Source organism: Onychomys torridus, chromosome 4 (assembly GCF_903995425.1).
Source record: "Onychomys torridus chromosome 4, mOncTor1.1, whole genome shotgun sequence".
Lineage (NCBI taxonomy): Eukaryota > Metazoa > Chordata > Mammalia > Rodentia > Cricetidae > Onychomys > Onychomys torridus.
Genome location: NC_050446.1, coordinates 46989243 through 47003398, shown reverse-complemented (window position 1 = coordinate 47003398; position 14156 = coordinate 46989243). Strand labels below are relative to the sequence as shown.

Below are 14156 nucleotides of genomic sequence, written 5' to 3'. Positions count from 1 at the left end.
CTCCAGTTCAGTGCCATTACCCTGAACAGATCCAGAACAGTGAAGCAACTTGCCCAAGGTCACAGTGGACACAACAGGAAGATGGTGAGGAAAAGCTTGCCTTTCTCTTCCAGGATGATTTGGAAGTTAAGAAGAAAAGCAAATCAGACGAGCAGGATGTTCCTGCTGGGGCATACCCCTGTCCAGTGCAGCCGCATCTGGTTTGGGTCCTCACCCAGGCTACAGGCACCATAGGCATCATGACACCCTCGGAAAGGTCACTGTTCCTATCAGAGTGACTCTCCTTGACTTTCTAAAACTGGAAAGAAGTATGAAAGTCCTCAGGGACGGAGGAGAGTGTGAAGCACAGTCGTTGCCCCGTCTGCCTGCCTTGGTATCATCTCAGGGCCAGGCTCTGCGGGAGTCCCGCCTACAGCCAACTGCCTCTCCTGTGACTCTCTTCTGATAGCCCAGTGACAGCCCAGCAAGGAAGCAGGGCAGAGTTCAGCTCTGACATATTTTCCTTCCACCCATGGGACACCACCAAGGAGCCACCTGGGAGTTGAGAGTCTGGGCTCAAGAGAGTTGTATGTCTCTGATTTCCCTCAGCACATACCTCTGCTTCTGAGGAGACCAGAGTGAGAGAGAATGCATGCCTTGACCCTTCCCACCTCCCCACAGAGGTGGGGAGGACAGCCTGGATGATTCCAAATGCTAACTGGAGGCTGTTGCTTTGACACTTTCTACTTAGTGGGGTGGAGAGATCAGAAGCATCCACCCTTAGACACATGTGCTCTGCACATCTGGACCTGAAGCTTGCAGATGGGGTCCTATACTTAGACCCACCAAGAAGAGTGGTAACATCTCATTACCGCCTACAGGGCCGCCCCACACCTCCACATTGACACATGACTCAACTTCTCCACCCAGCTCTAGCTGAGGGGGAAGCTTTCCCTGGAACCCAGGGAAGCTATGTCTGGACCCAGCCATCAACTTGCCCTTCACCCACCCAAGCTCTTAGCAGGCAGAGCCACTTCTGAGAGTATAGGGAAGGACAGAGATTTCTGCTCTGTTTCCCAAATAAAAAGAGAGGAAATAAATGCTTGGGAAACCAGGAAACAGCAAAGGCAATCTTAGAGATGAGCCCACTGGGGAAGAAACGGAAGTCTCTAAGGGACTCCCAAGCTCTCCAAGCCTGCATTTCTCATGGTGATTGTACTGACAAATGGGGTCCTCAAGGATCCCCAGGCTCTGAGTGTGTGTGAGTGTGTGTGTGTTTGCACAAGGGTGTGGTATCAAGGCCTGGTGCCTGCCTGGCAGGTGCTCTACTACTGAGCCATGCACCCCGCCATAACCCTCCCGATATTTCAAAGGAGGTCTAAGTGACATAGACCAAAACAACCACCAACATCACTTCCCCAAGACTGTAGTGAGACTCCACCCCATTATCCAAGGAACATAATAAAAGCCATGTACTGTAAAAGCAGAGAGGAATTTTTCTCTGTGAAATGGAAGGGGCAGTGGAGGCAGGAACTACCCGTGCCAGTCTCTTCTCATATACGAGCACAAAGGTTTTGTTGTTGCTGCTCATTTTATTTATTTATTTTGGTTTTTCAAGATAGGGTTTTTCTGTGTCATCCTGGTTGACCCGGAACTCTCTTTGTAGCCCAGGCTGACCTCAAACTCAGGGATCCACCTGTCTCAGCCCACCATGTGTGGCTTATTTTTGCTTAATTTATAAAGAGCATAAATTTACAAGTCTGAAGACGAAAGTTAGAGACCAAGTGCTAACACATTCAGTGCCTGGTAAGATGCAGCTCCTCATGGGTGGTGTCTTCCTCCTGTCCCCTCACATGGTGACTCCATCTTGAAGGCACTCCTGCAGCAGACCCTGCCCCATATACTTCCACTATGCTCTTTTATTTTGTCTTTGTACACAGTCTCTTCTCCCTCCTCACTCTCCATCTTCTCCCACTTTTCTGGTCAATAATATTCACTAAGTTCTCAGCTGAGACAGATTGCCAACTAGAGTGCTTGCTGCTCAAGTATGAGAGCCCCAGGTTCAATCCCCTGCACTCATGGCAAACTTGGGTGTAGTGGGGAGTGCCTGTAATCCCAGTGCCTGGGCTGGAGGCAGGCACATCCCTAGGCCTTGTGGCCATGAGGAACAGCTGAAACAGTCACCCAGGCTCAGGGAGAGACCTGTTGCAAAGGTCAAGGTGGAGAGTAATCAGAGAAGATTGTCCTCGAAGATTGTCCTCTTTCCACACATGCCCGAGTTAGTACACACACACACACACACACACACACACACACACACACACACACGCACACACACACGCACACTCGCACACTCACACTAATCTTCAACAACGTTTCTCACATCAGTGGTAATGTGGGAAAGCTCCCAGTTCTGACCCTAAAATACAAATACTCTTAACTTTTTTTTATCCAAACTAAAGTCATATTTAAAAAAAAACCAAACAAACAACAAATTGATCCACCATTGTTTTTAAACCATGAATGGCAGAGCTCAGATCAGAAAAATTCATTCTCTTAAAGACTTTATTTTTCCAGATTCTTCCCTTGAGCTTAATGACTGGTATTTAGTGATGTGCTGAACTATTACGTTTTCTTCAACATACCAACCAGAGTGAGTGTAATCAATACCAAAACAAACCCTCTTGCATCTGAGCCTGGTAAGATGGAGCTATGTGCCACGAAGAAGAGACATTCAGGCAGCTGCTTGTCCTAGCAGGTACCGCAAGGAGGCTTTCCCAAACTAAACCTAGCAATACAATAACAGATAACCACTTGCCAAGACACTGGCCACACACTCATTACCTCTGCTAAAAAACTAATGTCACCTCCTGGGATAAGCCCCTGTAACCAGTATGTATAATGTAGTGGGGGGGGGGGACCTTAGAGCCTTGTGTGTGCCAGGCAAATCCTCTGGGCTGTGGCCCCAGCCATGCATCTGTTTCTCTGTTCATTCCCCAGAACTCACAAAAAGGCGGAGAGAGAGAATTGACTCCACAGTTATCCTTTGATGGCCACATATGTGCCAAGACACATGCACCCCTACACACAATAATAATGATATGAAAACGTTTTAAGTCCCCCGGACTGAAACCTCTTTGAACGATTGTTACATTCACAAATGAGGTTTTGTGCCCTGAATTTCTGGATAAACTCTTTATTTAGAAAGTTGGTTTCTCTCTTGCTCATTTTAGGTAGATACCAAGAAGGATACTTCTTGATAAAAATATTGACCAAGACCCATATTTTACTGGGTGCACCAGTGCTCATAATTAAACAGTTTCTGCAGTAAGAAGGAAGAGGACTTTGGGGACTCGGGTGGCTCAGGGGGTGAAGTACTAGCTGGGAAAGCAAGGGGACTGAATTCCAATCCTAGCACCACCTAAGGAAGCTGCCGAGGTGGCATGCGTCTGTAACCTTAAAACTGGGAGAGCAGAGACCAGCAGGTCTTTGGATCTCACTAGCCAGCCAGTCTACCCAAACTGATGTGCTCTGGGCTCAGGGAGAGACTTCGTCTCAAAAAACAGGGAGGAACAACTGAGAAAGACCCTCATCCAACCTCAACCTCTGACCTCCACAGGTACCCACATGTGTGCACCACATACACACACATACAGATGTGTGTGGTGGTGATGAAGACTTTGGAACTGAATATCTCAGTTCAAATTCAAGTAACTGTCCAAGGACAAAGGCTGGTTACTTCCTGTGACTTATTTACCTCACCAGTGAGAAACACCAGGGTGGAAAGAGCCCTGCCTTCCTTGGTTTGTTCCCGGGATCCTTGATCAGTTAATATATATGTAGCACTCAGTGTCGCATACATGGCAAGCAAATGCCAACTCTTGTTTGGGAACCAAATCCACTAGCAAGAGCTTATTGAATGGAAATGGCAATAAAAGCAAAATTCTCCCAGAACTGTGACGTTTTTGTGGCTTCTTCAGCCCTTCAACACAAAATATCTCATTTGTCATTTCTAATCCTGGCAGGGCCAAAGGAAATAGTGTTGTCGTATCATTTGGCTAGGAATGGCATCATTGATGAAGTCAAGAGTGGTTCCAAATGTGTGCGCTATTTCTGCCTTGGTGTAAGATGGTTGTTATGGCAACCATCCCTGTCAAGGACCCTGGGCAGGGCAAAGAGCGTCGTCACAGCACATCTGTTTCTCCTCTGCTGATTAGCTCTTGTTTGCAACAACATGCAGATGGAGGCATGAAGGGGGAGGAATTATTTTTTCAGAAAAGAAGCAAATGTTTATTTTACCCATGAGTCTGTTTTCCAATACAGAGACCGGCCACTAGCTGCTTTAGAAGGATGCTGGGTATACCGGGTCCCCGCGACACAGGATGCTTCTTAAAATGGGCAGAATCGCGCCATGAAGCCAGGCTGTACATTGCAGGTGGCCTCTTTTAAAATGATGTGTCCCAAACTCCAATTTCAGAGCATCCTTCTGCCACACTTTTGAGTCTTGTTGGGTGAACTGTTCCGCTCCCACACCCAACATCTCCTATGAACACCCGTAAAACCAAGCAAGTATGAAGATTCTTTCCATGCATTCGTTGGTCATCTATAAAATGGGACTTGCATCCTCACCCTGCCTGGAAAACCAAACTGCTTCAGCCCTTCCTAGGTAAGCAGACTGGAACATGGAATCTCCTACACTTGTCCAAGCTGCACTTTTCTCAGTGATAAAATGGGGGGATAATATTATCCACCACTGAGAATGAACTAAAAGTCTATAATGAAAAAGCACCTCTCAGAGTCCTGGGGTGTGAGTCAGTCTCGGTGACTGACTGAAGATTTCCTTCCTGCTGTGTTCATGCTTAGCAAGCTACATGCTCAGCAAGACTCAGACACTCAGCTGGACACTCGGACAGCTGGACACTCGGCTGGCATGTGGCAGAGGCTAGAGAAGGAAGAGCTGCTGGTGCTGGCCTAAGGCTCCCTCCGGCCAAGGCTTTGCCCCTGTAGTGGGTTCAGAGACCAGAGATGACCTGGGCAGAGGCATGGTGTCTCTATGACTGAGGAAAACCCTAGAGCTCTGGGTGGCAGGCACTGTCCACTCGGAATGGAAATATGTTAATATTTTAATAGCTGACATGGCCATACCTGCACACACCAGCCAAGTATAAGGTGTCACTACAGCACGGTCAACAGATAACCTCAATGAAAATATTAATGACAATGTGGATTCCTTTTCCTGGACTATTGTCATTTGTAACAACACACAGACACACAGACACAGACACAGACACACACACACACACACACACACACACACACACACACAATCTCTGGTCTTCTGGTTTTAGCCTTTATCTGAGGCATTGTTTTTAGCATTAAACACAACCATTTATTGTCTCTTTCCACTCTTCCTGTTACTTCCATTCAATTCTTCCCAGTGTGAGATAGCAGATCTGGTAGACGGTCAACCTCCCTCACCCTTTGCTAGCACAGAGTAGGTTCCATCCCCTTCTGCCACCCACAGGACATTACAGAGTATGTTGGATATAAATATGGGATGTATAATACTACTGCAGATAACTAGCATGGATTATACTGGAAATCTCTTAATGCAGTGAATTGCAAAAGATAGATTCCAGTCACCCCTGCTTGCTACCCACCCTGCATCCAGGGGCACTTGGCCAGGCAGAGCACTGGGCTCCTCATTATTTCACAGAGGCAGTCACACTAACTGGCATCTTCACAGGTGAGCCTGAGTAGCTACGAAATAACATGCAAACACCATGAAATGTAAGGTGTTATCCTTCATATTATTGATTAAGAGAAATCAGCATTAGGAAGCAGGAGAGAAGAAAAGAAACAATAAAGCAATTGTCTGCGTTCAATACCCAAGTGCACAAGCACACACACACAAAGGTGCCTTAGATATAGGCTAAAATTACAGGCCAGACACCAAAGAGGCACTCATGTGGAGTATGAGTGTGTGTGTGTGTGTGTGTGTGTGTGTGTGTGTGTGTGTATCTGTGTATGTGTATGTGTGTGCATGTGTGTCTGTGCATACATGTGTGTGCGTGCATGTGTGTGTGTGTGTGCATGTGTGTCTGTGCATACATGTGTGTGCATGCATGTGTGTGTGTGTGTGTGTGTGCAGACACTTTAAACTAACACCTGTGACATTCAGCACTTGGAGGCACCCAAGCAGTCACCAAAGAGCCTTAGAAATTTGAACACTGTGCTACAAAGGACAGACAGCATTGAATATCTGGGGAGTTGTTAGAGGATGGACTGTATCCTCCAAATGAAAAATGTTAAAGTTCTAACTCCCAGGAACAACAAAGATGAACTTAACTGAAAGCAGGGCTACTTGGATGCAACTAGTTAAGATACAGTCATGCTGGAATAAGGTGGTTCCCCTCACCCATGAGACCAGGGCCCACATGAGAAGACAGTCACATGAAGGCAGGGACATGCTAGAGGAATACCACGGTACCACCAAAGTAGAGACTGTGGCCATGCTACTGCAAGCCAAGAAACACTGAGGTCTGCCAGCTCATCTCCAGCAGAAGACACAAAGGGGGGGGGGCATGCTTCAGAGAAAACAAAGCCTTCTACATATCATTCCTAATTTCTAACCTCCAGACAAAGAGCAGATCCATCTCTGTGGGGCTGTGTTGAGTAACCCGCTCAATGCCGATGGGTTACAGCAAACCTGTGAATCTATGACAGATGTGCACAGCTGAAATCAGGGCAGGCTTCCATGGGATCTTACCATCCTAGTCCTTTCTCTATGGCTATTGAAGCACAGGAGCCACAACCCCTGCCTCACTGATCATCACAGACGTGCCTATCACCCATCACCAAGGCAGCCCCTGGATAACAAAGGCATATAGCTTGCAGCAATCCTAGCCAGGTAGGTTTTGAAAACTGGGGTCTCTGTGGTGATATTGTGTTCCCCAAAATATTGTACACCCTAATAAACTTATCTGGGGTCAGAGAACAGAACAGCCACTAGATATAGAGGCCAGAAAATGGTGGCACACGTGCCTTTAATCCTAGCATTCCAGAGGCAGAAATCCATCTGGATCTCTGTGAGTTCAAAGCCACACTGGAAACATCCAGGAATGGTGACTCACGCCTTTAATCCCAAGAAGTGATGGCAGAAAGAAGAAAGGTATTTAAGGTGTGAGGAAGAGGAACTAGAGCTGGTTAAGCTTTTAGGCTTTTGAGCAACAGTTCAGCTGAGAGCCATTTAGATGAGGACACAGAGGCTTCCAGTCTGATGAAACAGGATCAGCTGAGGAGTTGATGAGGTGAGGTAGCTATGGCTTGTTCTGCTTCTCTGATCTTTCAGTGTTCACCCCAATACCTGGCTCCGAGTTTGTTTTTATTAATAAGACCTTTTAAGATTCCTGCTACAGGTCTCAGGACTGGGAGTGTAACTCAGTGATAGAACACTTGACTAGCCCACATAAAATCCTGGGCTAAAGCCCCAGTATGGAGAAAAAAAAAAAAAAAGGATCTTGGACTTTGGTGACGTCATTGTTCTCTAGACTCACCAGCCTCTGTTTCCATCATATGAAAACAGGTTTTTATTGTCCAAATTATATTTCTCATGGCAATCTAAAAATATATCTTTCATGCTGAGGTTTTTTTTTTTTTTTTTTAATTTACCTCTTAGGATTATCTTTCCTGTAGCTATAGTATGCTACTTATGTATTTAGTTCATAAGGATTTGTACTGATCTTGACGTTTAGAGGGTCCCTTTTCCTATGCTCGGAATTAATTTTCCCAGCAGTATTGTTTCCAAGTTTCCAAGTGTGAGCATCTTGTAGAATCTCTCTCTCTCTCTCTCTCTCTCTCTCTCTCTCTCTCTCTCTCTCTCTCTCTCTCTCACACACACACACACACACACACACACACACACACACACACATTGCTGGGTTGATACAGCCTCACCAGCGTTCTTCTATGTGGGTAGTACCCGCCGATGGTCCTGAAGAAGGGATGGAGAATGTTGACTAGCTTTTAGCAGCCTGAGTGAATTGTGAGTAGTCTTGACAGCTCGTCAACATTTGGTGGTGGTATGGTCACATTCCATTAGCTACCTGGTTTGTAGGGTAGCCTCTTTCACAGTTACTCAAGCTGGTGTCGTAGAAATGGGAGGGAATAATGGCTTAGTTGCTCAGAAATAAAGTAAGATCAAGGATCTTTCCGTTGCATTTAAAAAATAAAGTATAGGCCATCTGCAAGTCTTATGCCACTGGCCTTGTTAGGACAGACATGGTTGCGTTTAATCTAAATCCACTTCCTCACGCAAACTGAAGGTAAAGTGTATACAATTGATATTGTATTCAGGCTTCACATGAAGACAATGTTAATTTGAACTTATAGTGATATTTTATTTGTACTGAAATGTGATTTTATTTGTATGTTAATAAATAAAGTTGCCTGGGGGTCAGAGCTAATACCAAGCCATAGTAGAGGCCAGGCGGTGGTGGTGCATGCCTTTAATCCCAGCACTTGGGAGGCAGAGCTAGGTGGATCTCTGTGTGTTCAAGGATACAGCCAGCATGGAGACACACGCCTTTAATCTCAACACCAACCATAGAAAACCTGGATGTCTGTATAGACAGGCAATGAGGAGGAAGAGGTCATGTGGTTGGATTTACAACCAATGAGGAGGCAGAACAGAAAGTCTATAAAAAGACAGATGCACATGGAGGTAGGCTTTTGCTGAGGGGAAGGACAGCAGCGGAAGTGAAGGGTAAGAAAGGGTTTTTAGCTCTTAGCTGCTGCTCTGACCTCTTGGGCTCTCAACTCTGCATTTGGCTCTGTGTTTCTATTTTAATAAGACAGTTATATCTACATGAACCATTACTGATCCTATTTTTCAAACACTGCGCTTGGTCCAAAGCACAGTGGAAAGCGTGAAATGGGAAGTTGCTCCTGATCTGTCAAATGGGAGATTGTTCCTCTGAGTATATATGAAAGGCCCCAGAGCGGGGTGAAGCTTGGCTGGAAAAAGCGATACTCTGTTTCAAAGACTGGAGTGTGAGAAAGATACCAGCTAAAAACTGCAGGCTGGGACCCAGCCCTCACCCTCAGAGAAGCCCCAATGGGGCCATCAGAAACCTGCTCCTGATGACGTTGCCAAGGTCCCGCTTCTGGGACTTCCCGGTTTTCAGTTCATCCACTGCAGTAGATAGGGGAGACGCTGGATTTCCTGCTGAGAAGGGAGCCATGGCCAGGCAGTCTGGGGAACAGATGCTCGCCATGGGCCTCCTCACTGCCCCTTGCAGAAAGACTCCATACACTTTCCTCAACCCAACTGAAGCTGGGAAGCCACCACCATCTAACAAATGCCCAAAGCCAGGGAAGGGCTCTTTCCATCTTATCCTGTGGTTCTGAGAACCAGTTTGCTGACATTAGAACCGAAATGCCATCTTCCACATTACGTCACCCAATGAGCTCAGTGACTTGGTTAGGCTTCCCTTTCAGGACAGATCGAGTGAACTCCACTCCATTTATCTTAACCTCCATCGCCAACACACTCATTTATCCAGCAAACATCCTTTGAGCACCTACTCTGGACCAGCAGGGGGCGGAGACTTTAGTCAGCATCCGCACCTCCACCAAAGCTTCCAGTCCTGGAGTCCCGCCCATCACTGTGCAGAGATGACAGTGGCTAATGGCAGGCTGAGGTTGTTAGAGCTGCAGTGACAATCTCCTACCCAGACATAAGTGAGAGCCTCAATGTGGGCCAGGGACAAGGGAGGGAAATCTGTTGCTCACTACTGTTGGAGAATAAGAGGAACTAGAGGAAAGAAATTGAAAATGAACCTGGACAGATAAAAAGAGGTAAGACTATGATACCAGCCGGGCGGTGGTGGCGCATGCCTGTAATCCCAGCACTCGGGAGGCAGAGGCAGGTGGATCTCTGTGAGTTCGAGGCCAGCCTGGTCTACAAAGCGAGTTCCAGGACAGCCTCCAAAGCTACAGAGAAACCCTGTCTCGAAAAACCAAAAAAAAAAAAAAAAAAAAAGAATATGATACCATCCAAAGAAATTATGATCTCATCCTCCCCATGGGGTTCACAAAAGAAAATGTATTTCTTCATCTTTATGTCAGTGAGTGTATTGCCACAAATACAAATATCTCAGGTCATTTGGGTAACTATTTGCCATATAGCTTCAGTGCCCACATTTCTTTACTGTGAAACTGTGCCCAGCTTACAGAAAGCAACAGCTGAAAGTCAGAGGAAGCACTCTTTGCAAAGAGAGATCATGTGGACTGAAACAGGGCTAAGTTGGGGGAGGGGAGGAGACTAGGACAACACACCGTATGTGGTAATAGAGATGCCAGATTCAAAGAACCCACAATCACATTGCAAAACACAAATCACACCTCAAACAATGGCATCTACTTCATTAAACTGCTGATTTGACCCTTAAGTGGCTTTGTGATTTTTAAGTATTTTTTTTTAACAGATAAAACATTTAGATCCAGCTTCATATGTTTTAACCTATTTAAAAAAACATGTGCAATAAGTAAATACTGTCATCTGCCAGCATTTTCTTTTTGTTTAAAGTGGGTCTGTTCATTACCCAAAAAAAAAAAAAAAAAAAAGGAGAACACTGAAGAAAACTGAGCAGAGATTGGTGTGTGTTACCTGCTGTCTTAGGAGACCACATGGGCTATCATACAGAAGATTGACCATGCAGACAGATTGGAGACAGAAAGCCATCTGGGAGGCAGAAGGAGGCCGGAGCAGAGACCGCCTATGTCCTCTGGTTTAAGGAATCATTTGCTTTCTCCGAGAGAGCTTCCTTTGGGTGAAGGTCGGAGTGCTGGGGAATGAAATGCTGACCTATCAAGCACGCTGCACGGGTGACTCACAAATGCTTTCCCCAGCTGGAAAGCTCCTCTACTTCTGCGTGCCTCATCTCTGTCTTGAGGCCAGAACTAAATTAGGACCAAATCCTGCTCTGCTGCAGAAAGCTAACAACGCACCCAAGAGAAGTTGCTATGTACACGGTAGAAACAGCCAGGGAACTGCACGTGGCTCTGTGGGCTGCTTGGAGCTAAAAGGAGACTCTCCACCAAGCCACGGACCATGGACTGTGTGTGTCTAGGAAAGGTGGCTGTTTTAATGTAGGTGAAGGCTAGATGAACTTGCCACGCCAAGACCCTTGGAGAAACTGCCTCTCTTTTCCTAATGGCATGAAGGCTCCCTGTGGGCTGGCTGTGACATAATCCTGCTTCTCTGAGGCTGTCTTATCAGTATCTCTCAACCACAAGGATTTTAGAGTCCTAGAAGGATAAAGGATTTTCTTCCTGAAAATTGTAGAGAGCATGAGTCTTGCCTTAAAATAAGGCACAACACCAAGGCACTCAACAAGCGCAAAGAACTAGATAGTTCCTGCTTACCTCAGGGGCCATCCAGAATGGGGTCCCAACTGATGTGTTTCTCCGTAGGCGTGTGCTTGTAAGCTGAGCAGAGACACCTGCAGGAAAAGGGGATCAGAGTTCAGCAGTGAGCATAAGATACTAGATAGAGGCTGGCAGTTTTCCATAAAAGTCTAGATAGCAACTATTTTAGGTGTCATGGTCCCTGTCATAATTAACTTCTGCCACAGTGCGAAAGCAGCCAGAGAAAACACAGCAATGAGGAAGTGTGGCCATACCTAAATAAAACTTTATTTATGGGTGCCGAAATCTACCTCTACTAAGTATGGTAGCACATGTCTGCAATCTCTGGACTTAGGATCCTGCTGAAGTAAGAGTATCAAGAGTTCAAGTCCAGACTGGGCTACATAGTGAGTTTGAGGCTAGTATAGGCTATATAACAAGATCTGGTCTCAAATTACATACATACATGTAATTCTTAGGTCATGGGCTGCATAAAAATAGAAGGTGGAGCATATTTGTTCCATGTACTTTGCCAACCCATGAATGGAGTTTTAAGCATTCTATCTAAATCATCAGAACCCGTGTTTCCTAATGAATAAGGTTCCTGTCCATATAGCTGCAAATCTGGAACATAAAGAAAAATATCAACAACTATGATCAACCCAAAATATCTTCCTATTATGTTTCCCAATTATTTCAGACAATTTCTTCAATAAGTGCTTCATTTCATGGAGGAGGAAGATTGGCAAGCATTATCTATAATAGAGCATCAGTGTAGACACAAAAAGATTCCAGGCCTTATCTAGCCTACAAGACTAGAAACTTGGCAAGAAAGCAATGCTTCTCAAATGGAAAAAGAAATTGACAGCATTATTACCTAAAGCTCACTGTGGAAGACCTGAATTTTAATATTACCCCAATGTCCTTTGATGACCTCTCTTCTCTGTGCCATCAAATAAAGTGGAAGTAAACGTAGACTGGATTGAAAGTCCGGAGACTCACCTCCCAGGTCAACTATGCCTTTCACTAGCGGTGCGACTGCCTCATCTCTGAGCCTCAGTTTTCCCATCTTCAAACTAGGATAACGCAACAATCACACCTAACTTATAGGTTCTCCTAATACCAAATGTGAGAAGAATCGTGTCATGTACTTTATAAATGTATTTTTTATACTAAGCCGAAGTCTAGCACAGCCCTGAAGAAAATGAAAAATGTTGGCACTATTGCAACTGAAGATAAGAACTCATGTCTAAATACTGTATGCTGCTTCTCTATGGACACACACACACACACACACACACACACACACACACACACACCACGCCAGGATGATGAACTGGTTCCCAGGTTCGTCATTTGCATTCTCCTTATTAAAGAGCCTGGAAGGGCTACCATCTCCCAGCCCCTACACTTGAGACCAGGACTCTACTGTGTTGTCCAGGCTGGTCTCCAACTCCCAGACTCAAGTGAGTCTCCCACCTCAGCCTTCCCAGTAGCTGGGATTATACACATGTCCCAGTGCCCCAGGAAAGCCCCACTTTGCCAAGTCCTCCATAACAATGCAGTAAACAAACAATTACACCTTTCTGGTTTTAATTTCTAGAAATTTCTTTGGGAGCAACTGGAGGTTCAGGAACTTTTTACTGGAAAGATTAAGAACATTTTCTCTCTCAAAGCTTGCAAAAGCTGCTATGTGGATAAATTGGTTTTAAAATCTAGCCTCATCCTTCTAGGCTGTCCCCCTTCTGGAATATTAAATGCCCTCAGGGCCATGTGGAAAACACATTGTACTACAGCACATTGCTACAGCCCTGTAGTTCCTCCTATTGAGAGGAGCACAGCCTCAGACAACCCGCCTCCTCTACCCTTTTTCTTGGTTTGCCCCTTAAAACACAGGCCAACACATCTAAAGCAACTTCATTTTTAAAATTTATTTGTATTTTATGTGTGTCCGTGTTTTGTCTGTCTGTTTGTATGGATGTGTGTGCACCACATGCATGCAGGAGACTGACTAGGTCAGAAGAAAGTGCCATGTCCTCTGGAACTAGATTGGCAGACAGCTGTGAGCCTCCAGATAGGCTCCGAGAACAGCAGATGCTCTGAATGACTGACCGTCTCTCCGACCCCGACTTCATTCATTCTTATATAACTTCTTCCACACAACTCATTTGCAGACACATTGTTATACCAAGTTATTTCTTATCGGTGAAACAATGAATATTAAAAACCACCATCTTATTTTTACTATGGTGATATTGGTGACGTTTTGAAGTTCGAAATCGTTTCTCACTATTTGTAGCTAACCTTGAACTTATTTAGAAGAGCAAACCATTCTGTATGCCAAACACAGAGGAAAACTAAATGGCTTGTTGGTTTAGGACTATCAAAACAGAATGTTGGAGAAGAGTCAATATTCTCTGGCCTCAGATGATACTGTCTACATTTCTTTCCTGTTAATGTTTTCAGGTCAACATGCCTCACGTGTTAAGGCAATAGTCAGAATTTCACATCTCCCAGGCCCAGAGGACCGGTTTACCTTCTGTGCACTGCAAATAAGTATGCCCAAGGCTAGAGAAAGTCATTTCAAAAACCAAACTGCTTTCTCTTTTCATATGCAAAAGAGAGATGAAAAATGTAAATTACAGACAGTTGCCCTGAGGTGGGAAACTTTCACGGAAAACAAAAAACAAACAAAGCCAAAATACCATTGTCTGTAAAGTTTTTCTTTCGCAATACTTTTATTTTCCATTTTTAATAAAATTGCTTCG

The 14156-nt window shown here is 45.2% G+C and overlaps 1 protein-coding gene across 1 annotated transcript in view; it reads right to left on the bottom strand.

Moving 5' to 3' along the window:
• The window catches only part of Myo3b (myosin IIIB), a 336688-nt gene that overhangs the window by 311582 nt on the left and 10950 nt on the right, over window positions 1–14156 (bottom strand). The window contains exon 5 of the mRNA XM_036185605.1: window positions 11407–11483. Within this exon, the coding sequence (XP_036041498.1) occupies window positions 11407–11483 (77 nt within the window). The remainder of the gene's footprint in view (window positions 1–11406; window positions 11484–14156) is intronic.